General features: G+C 49.4%; 8 protein-coding genes across 8 annotated transcripts; 2 read left to right on the forward strand and 6 right to left on the reverse strand.

The window, feature by feature from the left end:
- Nucleotides 1-1145: 1145 nt before the first annotated feature.
- PHACADRAFT_31547 (uncharacterized protein) lies at nucleotides 1146-2610 on the reverse strand (the record flags this gene model as incomplete). The annotated part of the gene is made up of 7 exons (XM_007399195.1): nucleotides 1146-1415; nucleotides 1470-1543; nucleotides 1691-1947; nucleotides 2001-2135; nucleotides 2189-2266; nucleotides 2318-2530; nucleotides 2582-2610. 7 exons carry the CDS (start codon nucleotides 2608-2610, stop codon nucleotides 1146-1148), a joined length of 1056 nt encoding a protein of 351 aa, XP_007399257.1.
- A 533-nt stretch (nucleotides 2611-3143) lies between these two features.
- On the forward strand, nucleotides 3144-4241 carry PHACADRAFT_31548 (uncharacterized protein; the record flags this gene model as incomplete). The annotated part of the gene is made up of 4 exons (XM_007399196.1): nucleotides 3144-3159; nucleotides 3212-3506; nucleotides 3563-3710; nucleotides 3804-4241. The coding sequence occupies 4 exons, from the start codon at nucleotides 3144-3146 to the stop codon at nucleotides 4239-4241; spliced, it is 897 nt and encodes a 298-aa protein (XP_007399258.1).
- A 124-nt stretch (nucleotides 4242-4365) lies between these two features.
- On the reverse strand, nucleotides 4366-6665 carry PHACADRAFT_187148 (uncharacterized protein; the record flags this gene model as incomplete). Its single annotated transcript, XM_007399472.1, has 5 exons — nucleotides 4366-4766; nucleotides 4815-5554; nucleotides 5639-6267; nucleotides 6322-6438; nucleotides 6504-6665. The coding sequence occupies 5 exons, from the start codon at nucleotides 6663-6665 to the stop codon at nucleotides 4366-4368; spliced, it is 2049 nt and encodes a 682-aa protein (XP_007399534.1).
- Nucleotides 6666-6958: 293 nt separating this feature from the next.
- PHACADRAFT_31550 (uncharacterized protein) lies at nucleotides 6959-8095 on the reverse strand (the record flags this gene model as incomplete). Its single annotated transcript, XM_007399197.1, has 1 exon — nucleotides 6959-8095. The coding sequence occupies one exon, from the start codon at nucleotides 8093-8095 to the stop codon at nucleotides 6959-6961; it is 1137 nt and encodes a 378-aa protein (XP_007399259.1).
- A 221-nt stretch (nucleotides 8096-8316) lies between these two features.
- PHACADRAFT_31551 (uncharacterized protein) lies at nucleotides 8317-9286 on the reverse strand (the record flags this gene model as incomplete). Its single annotated transcript, XM_007399198.1, has 4 exons — nucleotides 8317-8357; nucleotides 8407-8808; nucleotides 8866-9148; nucleotides 9224-9286. 4 exons carry the CDS (start codon nucleotides 9284-9286, stop codon nucleotides 8317-8319), a joined length of 789 nt encoding a protein of 262 aa, XP_007399260.1.
- A 4048-nt stretch (nucleotides 9287-13334) lies between these two features.
- On the forward strand, nucleotides 13335-14560 carry PHACADRAFT_31552 (uncharacterized protein; the record flags this gene model as incomplete). The annotated part of the gene is made up of 6 exons (XM_007399199.1): nucleotides 13335-13360; nucleotides 13413-13480; nucleotides 13662-13862; nucleotides 13915-14261; nucleotides 14318-14410; nucleotides 14465-14560. The coding sequence occupies 6 exons, from the start codon at nucleotides 13335-13337 to the stop codon at nucleotides 14558-14560; spliced, it is 831 nt and encodes a 276-aa protein (XP_007399261.1).
- Nucleotides 14561-16963: 2403 nt separating this feature from the next.
- PHACADRAFT_102456 (uncharacterized protein) lies at nucleotides 16964-17536 on the reverse strand (the record flags this gene model as incomplete). Its single annotated transcript, XM_007399473.1, has 1 exon — nucleotides 16964-17536. A coding segment is annotated over one exon (573 nt), but the record flags the coding sequence as incomplete, so codon positions are not given.
- Nucleotides 17537-19090: 1554 nt separating this feature from the next.
- On the reverse strand, nucleotides 19091-20653 carry PHACADRAFT_79457 (uncharacterized protein; the record flags this gene model as incomplete). Its single annotated transcript, XM_007399474.1, has 1 exon — nucleotides 19091-20653. A coding segment is annotated over one exon (1563 nt), but the record flags the coding sequence as incomplete, so codon positions are not given.
- Between the last annotated feature and the right edge of the window lie 3335 nt (nucleotides 20654-23988).

Genomic DNA, 23988 nt, shown 5'->3' on the forward strand with positions numbered 1-23988 from the left:
ACTGCTGCTGCTGCAAGACACGAAGCCAGCACGAGTCAGCAAGCCCGGGCCTTTCCGATACGAGTTTTCCGCAACTTACTCCAACCGCTCGTGATAACACGAGAATCGTAAGCAACTGTCCAGTTACTGAAGTCGGACATTTTCACAGCGAGGAGGATCGTGCATTCCGCAGCCTCCCGTCAGCGCGGATGCATCGATGTTATACAGCAATAGCAGCTCTGCCGCGGCGCGGGAGACTTCTGCCGCCAGTAGTCCTAGATAACTAAGCCGCTGCACTTTGCCTGCAAAGTCATCGGCCGGCGGTATTGACCTGGAGCGGATGGCCCGGTAACGAGAAACGTCTCGTATTGCCAGCGCTCGCTCACGCGGAGCGAGCGTTTACTACTTAGCCCGATTGCCAAGTTGTGCCCATACTGCGCCTATATCCAGTCGCTAATATCAGCCCTGCAGTGTGAGCGCGAAGCTCTCGAGTACCCACATGCTGTACCAGAGCGCAGCTGCGAAGTCTCACTGTGGTAGGTGACAACGTACGGGGCAGCGTTTGAGCGCTTTTGAGCGCTTGTTCACTCTGATTCCGCGTGACGCTTGCACTAGCCGGCGTTAGGGCATAGCTACAGACCGTTGCCACACGATTGATTGCCCATTCCGCGAACATGTCTCCTGCTACGTGGGCCGACATTCGTCTCTGTTAAAGGTAATCAATATGTCCCTGGGAGGTGCCAATGTTCGTTTGTGTCAAAACGGCGCCGACAAACCTGGGTCAGCGCGTTATAGGACCTCATGGGAATATGTACAAGGTTACGAGGAAGCTATCCACTGACAACACCGCAGCTGTTGTCTCCGCCCGGGTCTTTCTCTGCTCTAGTGTCTATCGCTTGAGAGCTACACTGGACAAGGCATAGTCTCGTCCCCAGCCATTCTAGCGCGCCCGGACTTCGCCGGTCGGAGACTGCGTCGGACATCAATGGTGATGTGCAGTCTCTCGCTAGAATGTCTGGTCCACTTGGATCACGTGTTCGGTGATGGCGAGCTTAGCGCTCGCCCTCAGGTGCAATTCCCCCGTCGAGGAAAGATAGTTTACAGACGTTGTTCCATTAACAAGCAAAGCAGTAGTTACACCAGGTACAGAATGAAATGGTACATTGTTAATCAGTCAGAGTAGCGCCATCTTGAACTGGTTCGGGCTCGGGCAACTCTGGGCCCTTCATAAGGTAAACTATGTCCAGAAGTTCTAGACTCGCTGTCCATTTGTCCCACCGATTCTTCGTACCCGACGCGGCCTTTGGCGGGTAGCGATAGACGTTACAGTGTAGCAGTACAATGTCTCCAATGGCAATGTCGGCTGCACTGAGGTCGGGGTTCTTAACGGGAGGATCATCCTCGCGACCGTCGAAAACGCGCTGATAAGGAAGGCTCTGGTGCAGCATAGCAGGTTAGACTATGTAAATGATTTGTGATGTCCGACGTACCACAGATGCTTGGTCTCCACGAGTGCGTACCGTCTGCCAGCGGGAAGCCCAAACTGTGGTACGGTTCTCCACTTCTGTAAGGCAGTCAGCAAAGGTTGATGGGAGAAGGATTCAGTACATACGAGTGGGTTGGCTGCGCGTGTTTAAGAGGCGATTGTAGGCGCGTAGATCACTGTCTCAAAGAGGCACGACACCGATGTTGACGCGCTCGACAGGCTCACCACGCTTGGTGAAGAACCAGAACGAGCGGACCTCGCCGACGGTGGTTACGCGAACGGGCTTGTTTGACAGACATAAGAATTTCGGAGCGTCGCTAGGAGAAAACTGTGACTTGGCGTTCAGGGTTTTGAGGGCCGCATTAGCCTTCTTGTGGCCAGGTTTATTCTGAGATGAACCCCAAGTTGCACCGGCTGGGAGGGCAGCGATAGGATACTTGCGGCTGGTGGGGTTATCACGTGTGGCGTAAGACGCGATGTGCCTATAGAGTTCAAACTGATGAGACGAGAAAAGGTACACAGAGATGAAACATACTTCATCTCTTCATGCGTGAGGCCATCCGGGTTGCTGAACCCGTTAAGCTCCGTGGGATAGTCTTCAGGTAGCGTCGTCTCAGCAGGGGTTATTGTACCTGTGATGCGCAGAGGTCCTCCGAGTTGAATCAGGGCCCTAAACTTGATCAGCGGACAGGGTTTCGATGATGAAAGAAATTAGACACGTACCGACTGGCTATGTCTTCATCGAGAACTTTGTCTTGGACGGGAAGAATGATTTTGTCCTCAACAACAGATGGAATATCACTGTGACAAACGTGTTGTCAGTGATAATACTAGAAGAAATGGTTGGCGTACCTCGCTGCAGAACCTGCGGTAGCAGTTGCCTTTGTGGTAGTAGAAGACGACTCCGACGGTGGTGTAACTGTCTCTCCTCCTTTCTCCTTGACATCGTCATCGACGGAAGCTTGCTCATTGGTAAGCAAGTCATGGGCCGGATCCGGTGCACCACGAGGGCGTTTCTTCGGAGGCTCAGCAGGAGATTCATTGGCGCGCTTCTTATTTTTTGGCCTAGAGAATGTAGTGAGAGCTGAGGTCATATGAGAAGTAAGTGCTGCGTACTCTTTATCTCTTGAGGTTGTAGGAGACATGACGATGTAGTTAGAACAGAAGAACCACGAGCCGCGCTGGGAGATTCATTGCTTTTGCAGGTGCAGTATATATAGCTTTTCAGGTTGTATAGAACAAGAGCAAGTCAAGCAGGAGTAGCGTCGTACGAATGTCTGTGCTCCTGTGTTTAGTTTTGATCATAATGTGTCTGGCCGCAGATGTGGAGCGACATCGCAGCATGCACGTGAAATGGAAAGCTCGTGATTAGTTGTAGGAGCGTGTAAGAGGAGGTTGAGCCGCATGTAGTTCAGGGCAGGAGACGTGAATATGATGGTATATAGGAGCTGTGTTGTGGAGACAGGGTGCGCATGTTGTGAATCAGGGTCAGGAGATACAGTGCTGAAACAGGGCGCGTACATTGCAAATGCTCGAGACAGGGTGAGCGCGTTCTGATCGTAGGTGAGTTAGGAGTTAGCGCATCGGCGTCTTGGCTTGTTCTAGTACACCCGCATATTGGCTAGAAATGGTGGCGTATAAAGCTTGTTGCGACCTGTTACTTCCTTTGCTATGCAAGATGTCATTTTTGATTGGTAAGAGTCGCCGTCTCGGATGAGCCCCACAGTGTTGACAGAAGACTTTCAGGAGCAGATGGTCTCTTGAGAGATCAGTGGCCACGATTCGTAGGGCGACCACTGCTTGACGATCTTGATGCCGATACGGCCGAGTCGTGGCAGATGGTTCCTGTCAGTGAACATGACCTGGGTCTTTGGGCCAAGGTTGTTGGTGCTGGACAGGATACTACGGGCTGCAAGCGGTTCCGTCTTGTGTACAAGACGAAGGATGACATCCAAGGTTTCAATCGTCCGAGTGAGGTCCGCCTTCGCTTGCAAGGAGTCGTCAAGAAGTGGGAGCTAGGACCGCTTGGGGATTGGGAAGGGTAAGACTGCGAAGAAATAGTAACTCAACGATTCGCTTACATTGACCCAGTGCTAGGTCCAAATGCCTGGGTGCAGCTCAAAGGCTGGAGCTGTACGGTGATTTTGCTCCTGAAGTTTTTGCTGTCCAGCTGGACGCTTTGTTCAAGCTGGTCAACTTTATCGGCAGAATGCTTCGTTGTGACCGCGTGTGCGCGGATTACAGGGTGAAGACAGTATCATGTTGGAACGCCGGCTGTTCACCAAGGTGAGTCATGCTATCTCTTGTTTTATGTTTGTACCTACTTACAGTTGACTAGAATGAATCCGTTCGTGCTGGGAGAGTGTGCTCAGCACTGCTGGATGACGATGATCCTGAGTATCTCGCTCGTCGTGTGCAGGAGGAATGGGTCATTACTCATCGTCCCGGCTATCTGTTGGAGACGGATGACGGTGATCTTGTTGAGACCACCCCTCATGCATTTCATGTTGGCGACTTTGTGGATGTTGCCGTCACTTATGACATTCTCACTCGGGTTGTCAGAGGCGTCAAGACAGCAGAGATTTCCATCGGAGTGGAGGATGTATTAAGGCTGCATTCAAAGCAGAGTATCAAGGTCAGCATAGATGATTATGTGACAAATGCTTGTATGCTGATGGTATTGCAGAAGATTGAGTTTTCTTCGGTAGTTGAGTGTGTTGAGACCACGCAGACCTCTTCCGGGTTTGGTATAGCGCGGGAGCGTGCGGTCGTTTAAGGAGGAGATGGGATTTATGAGAGCATCAGATGATCACGCGCAGAGTCGGGGATGTTCGGTTGGTCGTGGTGTATGGCAATGTATTGTTAACAAGGTGAACAGTGAGGAAATTTATGGTAATGAGCTATGTAGTGAAATGTGCAGTGACAAAGATGGTATGGAACGATCTTTTAAACGAAGGTAGTAACTTGTTTGCCCAGGCCAAACCGTCTTTCTTTGGACGCTCTCTAGCCTTAACTCGTAAATGAACATCAGACACGTAGGGAACCAGCGATTGAATGCGTGAGGCGAAGTCGACCCAATTGCTATTGAGAGTCTTTGTCAGATATCTTGGTCCCATTACCCATCCGAGGAAGTCATATTGAAGAGTAAGCTGCGTTACAGATTGCGGGAGTTGTCTGATGACGTTGTATATCGCATCTTGCCAAAATTGTACGTTGTATCCAACTGGATATGATAGCGTGATGGATTTGAGTGCGTCGCAAGCCGTAAGTTCGGGGCATGTCCATGGCGAAGGGTTCCGGACTGGGATAGGGGTTTATGTTATGTCCAGTCAAGTATTGATTGACTCACATGCTAATGGTGGCGACCACTCAAGGCAGACTATGGTCAATGTACTCGTTGATAGGCTGAGTAATGAGCGTAGAGCCACATGGTCAGTATCGCGGATATTTGAGACAGTCACCTGATCACCGTAACGCAATGAATATTGCATAGGTGGAGAACTGTCTTTGTGACGAGTGTTGGGCAAAGTGATGGTCAAGGTGTGAGTGTGGATCGCCACCGGACGCGAAGAGTTTGAGTTGTCACTAGATGTCGTGACTCGGTCAATAAATACCAATGTAAACGAGGATTGTTTGTGACAGAAGGTTGAGACAGTAGACAGATGTACACGAGATAGTCTCAGAACGTCGTACGGTATCTCAAGGAAAGAATGGTTGGTGCACGTGATAGAGCAGTTTCGTATGGTAAGACAGCGGAGGTTTGGAAGCAGTTGTAGGATCGCGTTGAGAGAGGCGGTAGTAAAGGATGTGTGTGAGTCTCGTGCAAAGGGCGTTGCTCGAGAGGTGATCTTTAAGTCTTGGATACACTGAGTGATAGATGGATATGTCGACAGATGCGCAAAGAGGTTTTGAAGATGTGATGTTGGCGAAACGGTGAAGGTAATGCATCGATAAAGGAGGCTGCGACATGTATGAGACCATTCTTTGCAGACGAGACCGCAGAGATGTAAGGCTCTGCGATCTCCTAAGAATGTCAAAGTTTCTAGAACGAGGTAAATTTCGTCGAAGCGGAGTGACATGGTGGGCATACTGTACGAACGAGAAGAGACAGAATATAAGACGAACGGATGAAACCGAAAAGGACTACCGCGGAAATTCCCAAACTAAATCTACTCCTCGAGCTCGCCGACCGAACGGATAACTTGTACCAAGGACTCGGTCCAAGGTCTGCACTGTGGCACCATGTTGGTGATCGGAACGACCTCACAGGCGGAATCGCGGAACCTCCTGATTCGATGGGGACAAACGGAGTTGTCATTGCAGCTTGTTACAGCTGGATCGCCATGTATGTATAGTGCGGAGTGGCGAACAGTGAACCCTAGCTCGTGGAGGGTGGATAGTCGAGTTTGGTCGCGATCTGTTACCCAGTGACAGTGCAAGACGCCGGTACCGAGATGTGTAAGACGACTGTATCCAATACAGACGTGATCGTGAGCGAGGTAATTCATTAGCAGCGTGCAAGGTTGCATCACAATAGGAGCAAGGGCTGACGCCAAATCGCTTTGGAATATTGTTAGCAGCTGGTGGCGGAGCAAAATGTGTTCGGTGCCTCTGATCAAGCGACTATCGTCATGCATTGGGTGGTATGAGATGCTCCTGGCATTGAGGGTCGTGAATAAGTGGTTGGTGAAGGATGTGAAATGATAGCGTGGGACGAAAATGTCGATGTTCGTACAGTCCGTCTGGTCGGGATGCGTGAGGAGTTGAAGGAGGAACTCTCCAGAAATAACAGCATCATATGTCTGTGCAATAGTCAAGGTTAGTTGGTGATTGCACAGGGGGCAAAGTCCACGCACTTGCATCGCTGCGAAGAGGGCAGTTCTATCCGGTAGGACTTTCTCCAATCCACCCAAAATATGCCGCCAAAAAATCATGAGAGCAAGTCCATGTAGTGTGCGACAGCTCTTGGACAACTGAATGACATCAATGGGTCTCGCCATGTGTATATACATTGCGGTTAGTTCAGGCGGTAACCTACAAACATGTGAGCTAAACTTGACATGGAGTTGTAACCTGAAGACTTTACTGTAGAAGCGGTGTGATCTCTGCCATGAATGTCGGGAATGATAGAGGAATGCTCGCAAGGTCGGCATAGGGAGTAGCATAGAAGACATTCGGCGTTTACGGTGTAACAAACCATGGAGGTTGACGGAGCGTACGGAGGCTGGCAGTAGTCGCAGTATGATCCTGCGAAGAAACCCGTTCAGAAAGTCCTTTTTAGATTATGTAAGCTGTACAGCGTCTCACAAAAGTGGAAGTGTGCGGGGGTCTGTTGGCCTGCAAGAGGTGTGGAGAAGGACACAGCTATTCAGATTTCACGAAGGCAGTTTCTATTGGCATGATACAAGAGGTTACTACATAGCAACAGGTAAATACGGGTGGTTCGCCTCTGTAACAGCTAGTTTACCTAAAATGATTTTAATCAATTTTTGCTCAGGTGAATGGAGAGCGCGACTCACCTGCAGAAGTAGTCAACGGCAACGCGTGTGTAATCAGTTCGCGGAAAGCTACCAGCTGGTCATGTAAAGGTCCGGAGTCTGGTAAAGCCAGGTAAACGTGAAAGGTTTGTAGGTGCGAGTACTGAGTTACGAGGGTGTCAATCCAGCTCCAGTGGATGTTGGTTGTAAAACCGCTGTCGTGTCCGACCTGTAGTATAGAACTGGTGCGATAGTCGATATATGCGAAGATTTTTTTGATACATCTAGGGATACAGAGGAGGAGAAGTTCCCAAGTATCCGAGCGAGCACACACTGCGTCTGGTGTGGAGTCGTCGAGTCTCACTGCCCAAGAAAAGGTTTCAAGTCGCGAGCATGTCTTCAAAACAGCAAGTTCTTGAACCCAGTGTGCGGCATTTGGATCTGTAAGGAGCTGTCTACTTAGCATCATACAAAAGCAGATGAGTAGCGGTTTACGATAACCTGATCCAGCTACCGAGATGTGAAGTCGTATCAAGGAGCTTCGACATCCTTTCAGTAGAGGAATGATCCTCCACACCTGTTCTTCATCGAGAGGCGCAATTTGTATCTCTTCTACGTTGGAGGGTAAGATCTTGGCTCCTCTTGCTGACAGTCCAGAACCCCAAGTTATACAGAACACGGTGATTCGTTTCAGAGTTGGGCACAAATGGGCAAGTCTAGCGAGTTCAAGTGTAGGATCAGACCATGTCACGTCTGCGATATGAAGCTCTGTAAGATGAGCCATCAGGGTGACGGGAAGGTCATGCGGACGGAGATCGTTGTCCATGATGCAACAGCTGATGAACTGCAAGGAGGTACACCGGGGTGTGTGGCTAAGCAGCACTAAGATGTCGGGTATGGTAAGAACTGTACTGTCGTCGTCATGATCAATCCAAGTTATAATGCGGTGAAAGCGTAGAGTGTGACGTCTGTTTCGTAGTCGTTCTTCCAGAATGGTGTCAGGCTCTTCGTCCAAGTCGATCGTCAGGTCATGGTAAAGTAACTGCATAGGCAAAGGATGGATTGTCTTGGACAGAGTTGAACAGGCTCGAAGTGTGGATAGGTCTGTTCGGCAGTGGCAAAAAATTCGGCACCAGACAGAGAGTGAAAACATGGTTGATGTTCGTAGTTGTGGTGACAGAGTAGCAGACGCTGGTATGTAGTCACGCATGTCGTGCGTGGTCGTTTTATATGCTCATGTTGATACGGACTATGTTCACACAATTTGCCATGTAAAAAGAGTACAAGAAGTAGTATTAACTGAGTACAACAATCGCAAGTTCTGCGGTAGACAGGTTTACAGAGCTCTCGTAATAGCAGATGGGTAGTCTCATCTTAGTACATGTCCCTGTCATCAAACTCGATTCGGATGGCATCTACTTCGATTTAGTCAGAAGTTTTAGCTGGATGAAACAGACAACTTACTGACGATGACCGGGTGAAGATACGCCATGACTGCATTCTGTGTCAGTGTTGTCCATGAAACGCGTTCTTCACCTTGGTACACTGCGAGTGTCAGCCGTACGTGAGGTATTTGTGCAGCGAACACGTGGTTGAAAAATGTGCACCAAGGGAGGCTGGCAACTGTGTTCGCAATTATCGCATGCGGAAAGGCATCCGCCCACCCAGATGAAGCAAATAATTCGATGCGAACACAGGGTAGGTTGTGACGCAGACGAGTTGCCATGGCAAGAAGAAACCGCCAGTCAAATAACTGGTGGTGCGCGTTGTTGGACAAGAAATATGGCAATGAGAGGCTCAGTCGTCGTAAGGCAGGAAGCTCGTCGATAGGCAATGTCTCCCAGATGGCAACTTCAGTAATGTCAGCTGTAAACAGTCGGTCAGTGATTAACTCGTAGTTTGGAAACGTACATCACCACGTACCAATTCTGGGACTCGCAAGAAATATCTCCAAATATAACAAGCCATCGCGTGAGCCACGGATGATTCGCCAGATGTCCTGAACATCACTTGACCGGCATCCGAGGACTAAAAGCTCTTGCAAGCCCTCATATGCAGGTACGAGGTTCGCCAGTCCGAACTGTGTGGTGGACCATGAATCGTATAAGTTAAGAGCCAGTTGTCGAAAGGATCCGGTGATCTTTGAACGCTGTGTCAACAGGTGCTTCGGAAACTTGGACAATGAACGGGTGTTCATCTGAACCGACTGCAGTGCACAAAGCGATTATAGTATGCATAGAAATGGAAGCCGAGCAGCGGTTGCAATATGCATGGAAGAGACCTGCAATTGAGTGACCGGAGGAAGGGCTGCGTGGCGTAAGTTGAGTCGATCGGCACGGGGCATGTTACAACTTGTCACCCAGTAAATGTCACTGACGATGACTTCCTCCGCATTCGGAAAGTGCAGTAAAGCATGTCAAAAATATGCGCCGTCGATACATGCATGGGGCAAAAGTTCTTCTATGTCTGATGACTCGTCTGTGAACATGGAGTCTTCTGTGAGCGTCGAACTTTTGCAACGCGTCCCCTCTTTCACAGGCACTGGGGTCTGTAACGCAGCATCTACGAATCAGATTCGTTTGACCTTGAGAGACAACAAATTGTTCTTGAATGTAGTCTTCAGTTTAGAGCTGATGGGAGGTCCGTCGCCATGGACGGGAATGCGGATATTGTTGAAGAAGGTGGAGAGTTGCACCGCCGTTTCTCGAGCAGGTCAGTTGACAGCAGAGAGCTTGAGCTGTGAGCTGAAGTCAAGTAGCTTGAGAATAGTCAGGAAAACATCTGTGGATATATTGGAGAAAGGGCAGATGTTTGTAGACATGACTAGGAAGTCGTGATTGAACAGGGTGGCAAAGCATAAATGGGCGGGTATGCAATAGGTTGCTCACCGGAAAGGTGGTATTGGGTGTCAGGGGTGTACTAGCTTGTAAAGCCTCTGCGACTCCTTTCATTTCAGTATACAGTGGACCTGATCGAATGGCGCAAGGGATGGGTATCAACTTCTTGACAAATCAGACAGACACAGAAAACCCAAAACAAGTTAGTTGCCCGGAGCAGATGTAATGTCCGGTCCAAGTCTCCAAGTTGGAGATTGAAAACACCATGGTGACAGAGTTGAAGTAAAGACACATGATTCACTTGCTGGTGGCTAGGTGTAAGGTAGCAAGCAGCAATATGTCCAGAGCATTACATGAGGGGGATAGCCAGGCACCATATTGCATCATCAGCGATTGAACGTTTAGGCGTCTAATTGTCGCGTTAGCCCAAAATATTATGTGGCAGGCGGAAGCAGATTTGCTAGGGGTGAAGAAACTGTTGTGCGTACGTAGCGTAACAAATATAGGCTGTGAGATCTGTAATCCTGTCATCATCGCTTAGCATGCCAGTGTTGTCTATCCCCAGAAGTGTTGAGTCTATTGGTATGTGTAAATGGTTCTGTGGCATTTTCCAGCATACTCATGAGGATGTAAGCTAGTAAATGGCACAGCTGTGAGGCATTTTGGTAGCTGGCCGCTGCTGAAGTTGTTAGGGCTTGCTGCCGCATCCACTGAGGTCGCGGGTGTTGTAGACTGCATCCTGACAGAGAGGTGGAACAGTCTTATCAGCCTGATTTTTCCACAGGTGGACCGTTTCAAGGAAGCCATGCGTCAGTCTGGCGCAATTTTGTCAGGCAGTCGATGCCTTGCATTCCTTGAAGATCATGAAACGTTTGTCCCGGGCGACTGGAATTGGTATGTTCCTGATTACGGCTACGAAGAGTTCGTTCACTTTTTAGTGTACATTATTCATGGGACAGTTCTGTTCCGAACGACAAACTACGACTGCCCCAGAGGTTCGTCGCTGCACTGCACCACCATGGCACGCAGAGGCACCACCTACTTCGCTCGCATTCGTATCGGCTGCGACACCCACAATGTCATTTGCAGCCGCACATCCAATCCCCAGCTCCCAATTGTGATGTTCCACTCGACAATCGTCATGAATTATATATCTGCAGACGGTTTTTCCGTCGCCTACCCTCACACCTTGTTTCGGCGTGTGTCACTCATTACATCAAGATCTTTGTCCCCTGGCGATTTGGACGCTCTCGAGAAGTATCATCGCCGTGGATACATAACTGTTGAGGAGCCACCTGCTGAGGTTATGGGACTGGCAAGGGGGGTATGCTCAGATGAAGGCTTTTGCTGCCGCACCGTCAGGCGGTTTGATGACAGGTATTCCCTGACGTTCCTTTTCCAGGAGGAAGGAGCAGGGGCGACGGAGTCAGGGCATGGGAAATATATGGACAGGGTTAGTTGGAGGCGTGGCGGCAGGAGCTGTGGCAGTGTGCATTGCTCTGGGGTTTTACAGAAGGCGGTGTACACTCTCCTTTTATTTGTTTCTGAATAGTACTAGTGGTCTATAAATGATTTCGTTACTTTTTTAAGCTTGTCTTGATCCCTCTACCGTTCGTCTTTCTCTTGCAGTTATCTGGGTATTACCACGTATGGATTGGGAAACATATCTACTTTTTTGTGAGAACACCAGCACTGAGGTATGTGGTTGACAGGTGTTCCTTTTTCTTTGCTGTGTGGCAGCTCACAAGCACTAGCTTCCTGACTGGTCAAAGTTTTGCTACGCGCCGCATTGGAGAATGACGGATGATATCCATGAAGAACTCTGTCGACTTGCGCAGTACACCGACAATGATCATAATCTGCAACCTATGCAGGTGGTACTGAGTACTAATATTAGTTGGTTAGGAACAACTCTTGTGCAAAATCAGCAACCTGCAATGTTCTCAGTACTTGGCTATGTCTTGGAAGCAGCGTTCATGCACAAAGACCAGATGCCACGCCGAGTCGGGAGACTGAGGGTGAAACCTCTCGCTCACTTAGACTGCTTGATCGGGGACTACGCTCAAATGAAGGCTGGAGCTCCTGGGGCATGTCGTCCTAAGTATCCAACATCGCTGAATTTCTATGTGCCTCAGCATATGTTGCCTGGTGGATGGGTATGTTCACCAATCTTGACGCGAGCAGAACTCTGCGGTTGACCTGGTCTATAGTGTCCGGTATATGATGCCATGTATGATGAAACACCTCCTGAAGATGCGTCCAAAAGGATGCCTTGCACAGAGTTGCGCACGCATGACATAGTGTTGGTGTGCGCGGTGCTCGAGCGAGTGGGGACTCGGACGCATTGGAGATTAACCCGTGTAGTCCGAGTCGTAGATTTGGTGTGGTTTGCCTGAATGTATCATACATTGTAGTTTATACATGGATATTGAGTGCAGTAATCCAAATTTTGCGGAACGTGTGAACAAAAGAGTTTTTGTCAACGGTCGAAGTGGAGTGGCATCAACACGTGAATATCCATCCTTTCACAACTCAGCATATATTATTTACGCGATGTGATACAATCAGCGAAGACTAGAGATTTCTTGCCATCTTGATTTGAGGACGTGGGGGACGACGAAGCTAAAAAGTGAGTGATCAGAGACATCTTCAACACCGACCATGTAGGCTAATGTACCCATCACTATGTATTGTGCAGAGAGTTATTAGCATGATTGACGTAGGCAATGATGTACTGTGTAATGGTTGCAACGTCTTTGACAGCTAGGCGCGTGTGTCGTAACTCTGGAACCAGTAACATGACCCACCACTGCAGACTGGGATCATCCTGAGATGTAATGTTGAGACACGAAACAATGACATCAAAGGCGCACACATACCGATGGAGAGTTGCGAGCGAAGCGTGCCCTACACGGTCTCGAATGACCTTGGGGTTTGTAGTCGGTCGGATTAGACATGTTGCAGGGTTTTTCTTACAGAGAGGACTTGAGGGTGTGCACCATATGAGATGATCCGTACGCACAATGAGCACCGGAGAAGCTAATGAAAAATGAGGGGTGCATTGCCCTGTCTCTGCAACACATCTCCTATATACCATCATATTCACGTCTCCTGCCCTGAACTACATGTGGCTCAATCTCCTCTTACAACATCCCTGAGAGTGTTTGAGGTACACGCACCTCCCTATTTTACTTCATGAGTTGATGACCTACACACTTTGCTGTTGGAGCAGAACTTCGGGAACAAGGTGGGTTCTGGTTTCCGCTGAATCGGCCAAGCCTTCTCACCCTGGAAGGCAAGGTCCGGTCTGCACACAGGGGTGATGTCTTCATGTGATTTGCACATATATCCCTGTTATCCCATGTCTGAGTCACGAGTTGGACTCCTGAAAAAAGGAGACGGCTACACGTGGTTTTTTATTCAATTTTTTGGCGTGCCTGCCAAGGCGATGCATGGCTTTCAGCATGGCCTCTTTACAAAAACGTATAAAGGCTTACCTTATTATAGTGAGGCTCCGTTGTGGATTCATCAAGCGCGATAGTAATTCTCATCACAATGACCCTGTCCAAGAACCCTAAGCTGTACGTCTGATTCATGTATAAGGGTGTACAGTATTACTGACCAAAGGAACAGCTCTGCGATGCCTAACATCAAACCTTACGAATCCATTGTCGGCTCACATAATATCTCGGTTGCTGGATGTACAGCTTCCACCAACGTTTATCCAACCTTGTGCATACATCCAGTTTTTAATCTAGCACCAATTAATTCTTTTCAGTGTCGAGGTCCAAGGTCGTTCGATGCCCTCGGTGATTGCATGAGCACACGCCGTCTGATATCATATCCATTCATGCTTACCTAGATCAAGTTCACTGCTCACAGACGTAGAAGACGAAGGGCCTCCTCCTTTGCAGGCCGCTGACCATAATACCTACACGTCCGCTCCTTCGGACAATGGTGTCAACGGCGACGAGATGCCACCTTCTTTGGAGCCAGCTGTTCCTGTTAAGGATCATCCGACTGCCATGGTGATCATAGATCCTGTGAGCATGTTGACGATGAAGGACCTACAAGATGTGTTGCGTAAGCGATAGATAAGTTGTTTCGTGTGTTAAGCTGTATGCCAACAGTTAAGTGTCGAAGGATGTTTTGTTTGATAAGAGTGTTGAAGTTATGAACTTGATTATGGCCTCGGAATTGTTATGCATGGTCGCGTGTGCCGGTGTGGCGATGTGTAACTTATACTTTCACAAGCCGCAGATACGAAAAGTTCAGGTTGTTGGGTGTCAACGACTCAGGGACGTACCGGCCGCGCGCGGATTTCATACCGATATTGCACGCGTACCTTGCGTCGCCGCGCAACCTCGGCGCGTTCGGACGGGTCACGACACTGAACGTGTGCGACGAGTGTCTGACTTCCTAAAACCCACGGGATGGCACAGTGCAGGACGCGGCGTGGTACGGCGTGCTCGAACCCGTACAGTATGCACGGAACAGGACGACGCAGGATGCGGCGCAGTACGGCGTGACGTCGGCAGGACGGACATGGACGGACAGGACAGACGTTGGCAGACAGGACGGACATGGACGGGACGTGGGCGGACAAGGGTGGACGTACGCTATTGGGCCCCGTACGTCTCTGTCTCTTTGCTTACTGAATGATCATTTCTGACGTCTGGAACGAGAGTGAGGCGTACAAGTTTGACAACTGGCGCCTCACATTCGAGCTCAAGCTCACCAATATTGACAAGCTCCAGGAGGACCGCGGTAGCGGACAATGAAGAACTCGCAGCCTGGAACGACGAGGCGTACAAGTTCAACAACTGGCGCCTCGCATTCGAGGTCGAGCTCAAGCTCACCGGTAGCGACAAGGTGCAGGGGGACCGCGGTAGCTGAAGACAGTCGCGTCCATCAGCTCGCTGTTCTCCCCATTGGGTCAACCATGGCTCTGCGGGCGCGGAACGCGAGCCATGGACCCCTTGGATGAAGCCAGTGACGTGACAGTCGGCGTATCCAGGCAGACACTGCGCACCAGGGCCCGCCGAGACACGACAGCTGACATATCCAACCAAACACTAATTGCCGCCGCCTGCCGCCTCCACCTCGCCGCATCTTATCTCTCCTTGCGCCCAACTTTGTCGTCTATGGGGACAAAGCCGACTCAGCCTAGCCTCTCCCGAATACTGATGGTAGCGACACCGACGAAATGCGTCTGCACTCCGACGACCTGATGCTGCTGCGTCTGCATGAGCGTATCTTGACTTGCGCTGTAGGCCTCGGGGTGTGACGGCCCCTTGGCCCGTTCTAACTCCTGTATCTTCTGCCTCACCCGTGCTGGCACACCTGTTGCCGAACCGCACAAGCTTGCCCCTGGCGCTGCTGCACAATGCATACCTGGAGCATTTCGACCCAATTCCGGAGCCGTTCGGGCAACATGCTGAGCAAAAGCGACTAGTATGAGGTACACGAAGATGTTTCGGTCTGCCACTGTGCGTCCTGCTCTCTCTGAACGGTTTGCAGGTGCGCCAACCTCCGCAGCGTTTACTATTCCACTGTCACCCAGGACCAAGCCGCGGTCTTTGCATAACTCCATATGCGGCACAATGACCCATTTGAAGGTTACATCTTGTGAGCCATTGTGAGTCTGACCAGCCTTCTCGATCCATCTCTGCTGATCTTGGTCCCCGTCCAGTCCCGCATTGTCTGCCGAAACGTCCTTGTTGGCAGCGTGTTCTACACGACACCAGGACCCCAGGCGATGCACAACGCACCGACAGCCCAGGAGGGGTACCATCATAATGCCTATCACAACAGAGTTCGAGTTTCGTGTGCGTGTACACCGCCGACTCTTCTACCCGTGCACACCCCTCAGCAGCGTGCTCCTAGCAATGGAGCGATCTGAACCCGATGTCTTCCTTCCCGTGCCAACGCACCTGCTGCCGCACCGTATAGGCTCGCCCCCGTCGCTGTTGCACAACACGTACCCGGAGCATATCGACCTGATGCCGGAGCAGTCAGAGCTAGACATAGATGACAAAGCATATAGTCTTCAAGATGTATAAAGTACGACAATTGCTTCTTTGCCACAGTGTTTACTTAATCCTACAGAAGTTGTTTGTGCATTACATTCTTCCAACAGTCGACCGTTGTCTGTTTTACCATCATAAATGTAACATCTTCCACCAGGTTTGATGTAGCGCACACTGAAATGTTGAGTATCGCCATATATCACACCCCAAAGTCGCATGCTTGCTCTACGGTTACCATGAGGCACAGAGAGATTGTTGGAAAGTTTGAGTGGTGACATCATATCTCCGACAGGAAGATACGCACATAGCAGAGGGGGAACACGACTAAATGTCACATGTGCTTTTAGCGATCTGCCACAATTCAAAGGGCAAAAATGGGGGGGATTCACAGGCGAACAAGGCATCGAACACTTGCTGTGTAGTGGACAACGTTGATTGATCAGCTGTGGGTATCCACTGTTGCTCCCACAAGATTTCAGATACAGAAGGATCCTCGGTCAGAAAAGCGCGGTGGCAGTTATGGCATATCAATGACAATTTCGCATACGAGGGATTTTTTGGATGACGGATTAGATTAGACAACAACGCTTCAATAGAGGTACGCACTTGACCTAAGCGTGGAAAGAGAACGCCATTTGTTTGGTATGCGACATCACGTAAAAAATCTCTTATGTCTTCAAGACTTGCTCGATTATTGAACACATCATTGAACATGTCCTGTAGTCGTGTCATAACCATATTCGAAGGAGAAACAGCCGTGAGCCAAGGAAACTGCGTCTCATATGCTTGACACCAAAATAACACCACAATCGCATTGTATGTGCATGACCAGTTAATCGCATCATGGGCGAGAACTGTACGTGACGTAACACTATCAGAGTCCAGTCGGTGGCGTTTCTTTCTGTGTCGCTCTGTATCATCTGTTTCCTCACGACCACGTTTGATGACAAATTGCCACGGTACATCAGTCCTGTGTGTGGGTAGTAGTCCTTTCGTACTCACTAATGAAGGGTGAACATGTGCCGGAATGTAATCTTTTCCCTTCAGAGCAGCATAAAGCTGAAGCAGCTGTACCCGATGAGTTGACGTAACACTTGGTGGAAGCGTGCCGTCATATTTCCCGGTGCTAATTTCATCTAAAAGTTCGAGCTCTCGAAATTCTTGGCACAGTGGACCATTTATTCCACCTCGCACCTTCATCTCATCAAAATCGTCCAAAATTAATATGCCAGCCAGAGAGCTACTGCGAGATAAGCAAGTGTACATAGACTGCTGATTTCGACAGTTTCTGAGATGACATAAATTAAACGGTCTAGTGCGTCCCTGGCTGCCAAAATCAGACTTAGCAAAATTCTGCAAGACATGAACTTGTTGCCGATAGATGGATATTTTGGAGTCGTTAGGGAGAACGCACTCTAATTTTTCTGCAACACTCCCGATGGGTATTACATCCTCGGGCAAATTGGGGAGACAAACATGACGGGGAGGATTGACTAGTTTCACGAATAGGGTGTCAATATGAAGTCGTCCTTCTGCGCCCTCGTGAGCATCCCAGCTATAGACAGTGCCTTCCGCACCATTCATTGCACACAGCTCAGTAGCTTCACTGTGCTTCAACATGACTGGCATACCAACACACAACCGGAGAATACCAGGGACATGTTCAGTTGCTGATGAAGGTAACTGCCACACCTGGTCTTGCACTGCGCGTTCCAATGGACCAGACATTCGAGGAGTCAGATTTCGGCCGAGCTCTCTTTGGGCTCTTCGAACAGAATGAGAGGTTGCAGGAGCACTCCACGAATTGGCAGAGTAAAAAGAGTGCAAAGTTTGCCCAGATTCTTGGGCGAAGCGAACCGCAAAGGATGCATTGATGGCGTCTCGCTGAGCATTCCAGGCAATGATTATCGAAATATTTCTAAATTGAGCATCTGCCATACTTGGCGCATCGGGTGAGCGTCCAACCACACGAGTCCGCAACAGAGCGACGTCAGCCGGAGTACATGCCTTGTAACGCATATTATTCAAAGCAACATGAAATTTCTCATCCTCTGCACTCATTCCTTGTTGCCGCATGTTTTGACGCAAGATAACAACTGTATTGAAGGTATGCCACAGTGACTTTCCGATGACATTCTCCTGCGCACGTTGACTATCTCCCCGAGAGTACGCTCCTACACTACCTGAGTATAGCAAATACTGGCCCCGTCCTGGAGGGGGTAATTGTGCAAAGTCTCCTGATAAGATAACACCTACTCCTCCAAAAGCACGGTCAGGACAAGCAAGAGCTTGACACATACGAGCACAGATACGATACATGTCCGAGCAAGACAGCATAGACATCTCATCAATGAATATTAAGTCAACACCTTCGAGCATCTGTCTGACCTTAGCAAGTAATGTAGCTGACGGTGGTCCCTTTGTAGCACTGAATTCCAAGATGTGATGATAAGTGCTGCCACCCAACAACGCCGCTGCAGATCCTGTTGGCGCCATCACAATAAACCTACGCGCCTCTCTTCTGACCTGAAGAAACGCACCTAACAAGCGTATAACTGTTGATTTTCCTGTACCGCCAATTCCGGCGAGGACCATCCGGAGGTTCGCTTGATCACGATGATGGAGGTGAGTAGCGACAATGATAAAGGCTCGCTGTTGCTCGCGATTCAGATTGTGATCCTGTATAACTGTGTGGACGACTTCAAGGTGGAAATCTTGCATGCTCCGATCAACAACTGACGGTCCGTTCTCCGTATAGCAAAAGCATTCAGAACTAACTATGGCCACTTCATTATTTGCACCAAACGGTGCTTGCAAACAACAGCCATAACCACAGCGAACAGACTTTTCTCCAACTGTCTCACTCTCAGTATGACATGCCACCATCGCAGCACGAAATAATTCTTTAGCTTGGGATAGAACTACCCGCCACTCTGAAGGTAATTTTTTGGGTACACTAACAGGATGTAATACACTAATTTTATGCTTGTCAGATCCCAGTGCATCCTGAAGAACCTCATCTATCTCCTGCATTTGCGCACGGTGCAGACTAGTGGTGCGCCCGATAACACTTTCTGCGGAAAGAAATGCTTCCAGTACGTCGTCGTGTATGTGCGTATCACCGTCCAGTAAGTCACTATGCACATTGCTGCCGTCTTCCATGCTGGCAGCAGCTAAGGGTGTCGACAGCGCAGGAACAAGTCCCTGACGCAGTTTAGCAGCATAATCGTGTTTTGCATTCAAACATTCATACAATACATTCATATTTTTCATTATCTGTAAATGCTCAGTCGCAAACTCTGTCTCATTAAACAACAGGCTCCACGAAGTTGTGTCATGTCTCAAGTCCAGGCTGGATCGCCAGCCTCCAGGGCAAAACAAGATCAGCATCACTTGACAATAATATTCCCGATCTCCATGGTCCTTGCGAGGAAGTATTCCACCCACAAAGTTAAGAACATAAGGCGAGGCGACTTTGAATACGCCGTGAGTATTTGCTAATGGATGGGTGGGTAAAAATCGTCTGAAGCACTTGGACTGATTAACGCGTTGAGGACCCGGGCGCATCACATCTCCTTGATCTTCCTCATCGTCATCACTGTGAGTGTCACCTGTATCATCATCTAATGGCTCGAGTTGATCATCGTCACCGACGCTTGCTATACCTTGCGAGTGTATACTTTCGTCTAGCTGAGCCTCATTACGGAGGTCTCGCTGTGTTAATTTTTGTGGGTGAGTCCATATTAAATAATCGTACAGACACCAATTATTATAAATTTCAGGTCTACGAGTATAGTCGTAAACTCGGGAGAAACCCACAACTTGCTCGCCCTGACGCGTCAAAACAACCTTGGAGGGAAGTCCTTCACCTTCTCCGGAGCTGACTAACGGTTCATGGTACCCGGTTTCACCGGCTTCTCGCACAAAGGAATACCAGTGAAACACCTTGAAGGTCTCAGGCGTGTAGTGATCAGAGTGTCCTAGCAAGTATGCACAAATCATGGGTCCCGGAGCCTCATGCAATGCGGTCAAAGCATTTACAATACGAGTTAACACCGTGCGAGCATTTCTCTCTCGTGCAACAGAGCTATTCACTAACTCAACATTTCGATCAAGGACGGTCTTAATCGTCTGAAACATTGCGTGCGTTGTCAGCGTTCCCTTCGTGATGTAATCGGTGACATATGCAATGACAGCACGAACTTGTGTTCCAGATAAAAGAGATGTGATATCGCTGTTGCATCGCAGCAGGTAAGTGATCACACGATTGAAAGTGTTGATCCATGCCTCACGATGTTTCAGCTCAACATCACCTGTGTCCCAGTTGACCAGCACCTCGTCTCGAATCTCTCGCGGAAAGCGCGAACGACAATATACCTGGCCGTTATACTGACGCAAACACCCTTTGTCGTGCTGCTCACGATGTTTATTAGATCGCAAAATGAGCTGGTCGACTTCATCGCAGACCGTCTTAAAGTAAGCAGCCTTCTGTTCGGCAGTTTCCAAGTGCAGTGAGAAGTGAGGGATTCGCTCAGTGGGGTCTCCCACGCCGGCATCGTTAAGCTCATCCCTTCGCGAAGACACACTATCAAGATCTCCGTGACAAAACTCCCCTTGATGCATTGACTCAAGATAATCGATAAAATCCTTGCGAAACTCAGCAGAGGCAAGGACGCGTTCGCGCACTTCGTGTGGTGACAAAGTACCCTCAATCCACAGTAGAAGATGCAGATGCAACGTAAGTCGTCCTTGAGATTCAACTGTACCATAGTAAGTTTTCGTTTTTCCAAACAACCCAGGTTTATCATCTCCTGTTTGCAACACGTGTTTCAAAAAGGAGTCTACGATCTTGCGAAAAAATCAAGCACAGGCAACCGGATTGTCTGCGATGGCCTTCATGCATTGCTCGTACGATGGCATATTCCTGGGATCGAACAGGTCGATCTCTTGCCCGCAATAATATAGGCACAGAAGATGTTTATAGTCACAAGGAGCAAACGTTATAAACCACAGAGGTACGCCCTTGGCTATGATCAAAGACTTGATTTCATTCCATAGATATTTGCGACTTGTAGTAGATCCAGAAACATGTCCCGACACGTGTTCGATCAACTTTGCGAGCTCAAATACATGTTTCTCCGCATCAGTCATATCTGCCCAGGCAATGTGCTCGCCTCGTTCACTACGGTCGATAATAGTAGCCAACGCAGCAGGGTCTACGCTGAGAATTCTATCCACAACTCTTTCCAGATTTCTTGCCTCAGTTAGTAAATACCCGCCATGGGCCGCATCTTTGACTTGTTGCTGATTGAAATATATGAATACGAAGTACTCATCAGTTTGGAATTGTCGATCCGGATACATCAGCAGCTGCCAAACCTGATGTGCGGGAGTAATCCCAGTCTGTATCAGCGCATTTCCGATACCTCCCAGACCGTATGGAAACAGCCAAGGGAATAAATATGGATACATGCGAGGATTATGATAAATGGTCTCTGGTTCTCCATAATGTCCATACGCCAAAGCGTTGCCAGTCTTAAAATACTGAATTGCAAAATTGATTTTATCCTGATATTTCATACTTGCCAATCCAGCTGCTGTCAATCCATGAACTGCGAAAGGACAACTACCTGCTTCTACACCTCTATCTTCACTTGACTCATACACTGTGAGCATTTCGCCTCCAAGAGCACCATCTGTCGGGCGATGAAATACAGCAACAGGCGGTTCCTGTTCGGTATAGCTGTACAAATTCGTGTGCGAGATTTCTACATCACTATACGCGGCGTTATTAAGCCGAAGCCACTGCAATGCAACCAATACTTTATCTCTTCTAACAAGTAAGGGCGTCCGTTTGTAATCTTCAGCGGAAGGCCGACACGGGCCTACAAAAAGGATGGCGAGGCATTCCTCAATCTCCGCGCGAGGGGGAGGTAGTGCCGTGCGCATGCGAGCCACTGGCTGAGGGAACACCACCGCATTGGCAGACATCTTACGCTGCCCTTTGTCAACTCGAACAACACATACATTATGCCGGTAACGAGCGATCAACAATTTCTCTACAAAAGACAAACTCCCTAACTCAAGAGGGACATCGCCAATCCACAGACCATTAGCCAAGGTGTAACGAGGCAGCCTCGATTTCTGTAACGACCTAAGACATTGCCCGCAAATCTCGAGATATGCTGTTCCTTCAATGACGCGTCGGCCACGCTCATACAGAACGGGTCCCGAAATGTCTTCCACAGATTCATGTTCATTTGAACGAGCCTTCCGTGTGACTCCACACCGTTCCAACACTGACAAATCCAGGCAGGACTCCTCTGTAGCGGTGAGCATCTTGATCTCTGTCAGCCGAGCGCACACAGCACACGGACGCTCTAACACTTCCTGCGGCAAAAAAGATTCGCACCAATCGTTAATACAACCGAGCATCAAATCAACACTTGCGGCAGGGGGAGGGAAAACGGGGGTTACGGACAATGTAGACTGGAGAGTCTGAAACCGAGAAAACAATGGTATGGACGAAGGGCAATGCGCCGTGCACACATGTGAAGCCAGCACGCTCTCCAGTTCTGCCCGATGACGATTGCCACGTCCAACAAATATGTCATGCTCACGTATGAGTGTATATAGCACCGGAACAGAAAGGAATCGACCCAAGCTCGAGAGCGGCATGTCCACCGCAACCGCGTCGAACTGCGCGCATTCACCTGCCATAGTTGACCGCGACACCATGCGAGCAAAATAAACGCATGATGTGGACGGTAACGCACCGCACATTACAGTGTACGCCCGAAGAATATCTATCGGTACGCTTCCATCTGAGCGAGGCGGGGCGCCTCCTAAATCCACTGGCAAAGGGAACATAACTTGTCTGCCTAGATTTGACAGGGTGAAACATAGCTCTGTCGTTCTTATGACAGTGGAAAACTTCCTTCCTGGACTTGTATCAGGTAAGGTGAACATCTTCAGGAGATACATGCACCTCCAAAGCAACCCTAGGTAGACACTTAAAGCAGCACGTGCAACCACTGGGAAATAATCAGTCTCAATAGTATACATCCAATCAACGCACTTACCTTGAAGCATGGTGTCAAGCGATGGTAACTCGTTGTGAAAGGTAGTATTGGCCTGCAGCCTGGAAAGCACCGAGGACACCGTGCTAATGCGAGAAGAGCCGCGTTCCCATACAAAACTGGGAAGACAGCCAACGCCTGAGTCACCTCGGCGTCTGAGCAAGCGCGCGCTAGAGTAGCTCCTGTCCTACCTCCTATCCTGCCACCTCGAATCCAAGATACCGATTCCAGGGGGAATCGCAATCCGGGGGGGCCTCATTCGCACGTGATCTACACGCTCCCTGAGGAAGTGACCGCCTGCGCACCGCCAAGTTGCTGGTGATGAGTAAGGCGTTCGTGTATGCAGTCAGACATATATGTAAAAGTGCCTCTGATATATTCTTGAGTACATTTGTGTTTTTATAAGCCCCCTGCAACGGAGAGTACCACTGCAGCCCAAATAGCCGCCAACGGCAGGCTACGGGCGCGGTATGTGTGCGCGTCAGTCACGTGCGGACGAGACCCCCCCGGATGATCCAAGTGGACCAGACGCTCTAACGAGCCAGTGCACTTTGCTTTCAAAGTCCGATGCACTGGCCGACAGTGTTTACACGTCGGAGTTAAGAGCGGATGGAAACGAGACTAGACAAGGCAGAGCTCTTCAATGAGTTCATTAATCCAGAGCTGCGTGATCATATGCGCGAGACGATACTCGACAATGCCCACAAAATCCATCGGCGCTACCTCGAAGGCGAGTTTGAAGATCAACCGGCAAGACTTGCCGGTCTCGTGGATGGTCTGCGTGGGTTTGGAGTCAACGATGAAGAGATCGACGCCATCATTGCCATATCCAAGAATGTGGACGGCGTGCCAAGCGAAGAGCAAGATAAAGAGCCCACGCAAGGCCAAGACGATCCTGACCACTAAATGTACTTCGATACTATGCATGGCAATGGTAATAGCCCCGTGAACATCGAAGACGGCCAGATAGCCTCTGCGAGGCGGCTTCAGCAATATCTCCCTGGGCTACTCACAGGCATCTCGCACGTAGCGTCAAACGCGGATCGTCGTGAACATGTGGATAATTGAGGCACCTTGATGACCAGATGGAGGTCGATGCTG

Source organism: Phanerochaete carnosa (assembly GCF_000300595.1).
Source record: "Phanerochaete carnosa HHB-10118-sp unplaced genomic scaffold PHACAscaffold_9, whole genome shotgun sequence".
In the NCBI taxonomy this organism is placed as follows: domain Eukaryota; kingdom Fungi; phylum Basidiomycota; class Agaricomycetes; order Polyporales; family Phanerochaetaceae; genus Phanerochaete; species Phanerochaete carnosa.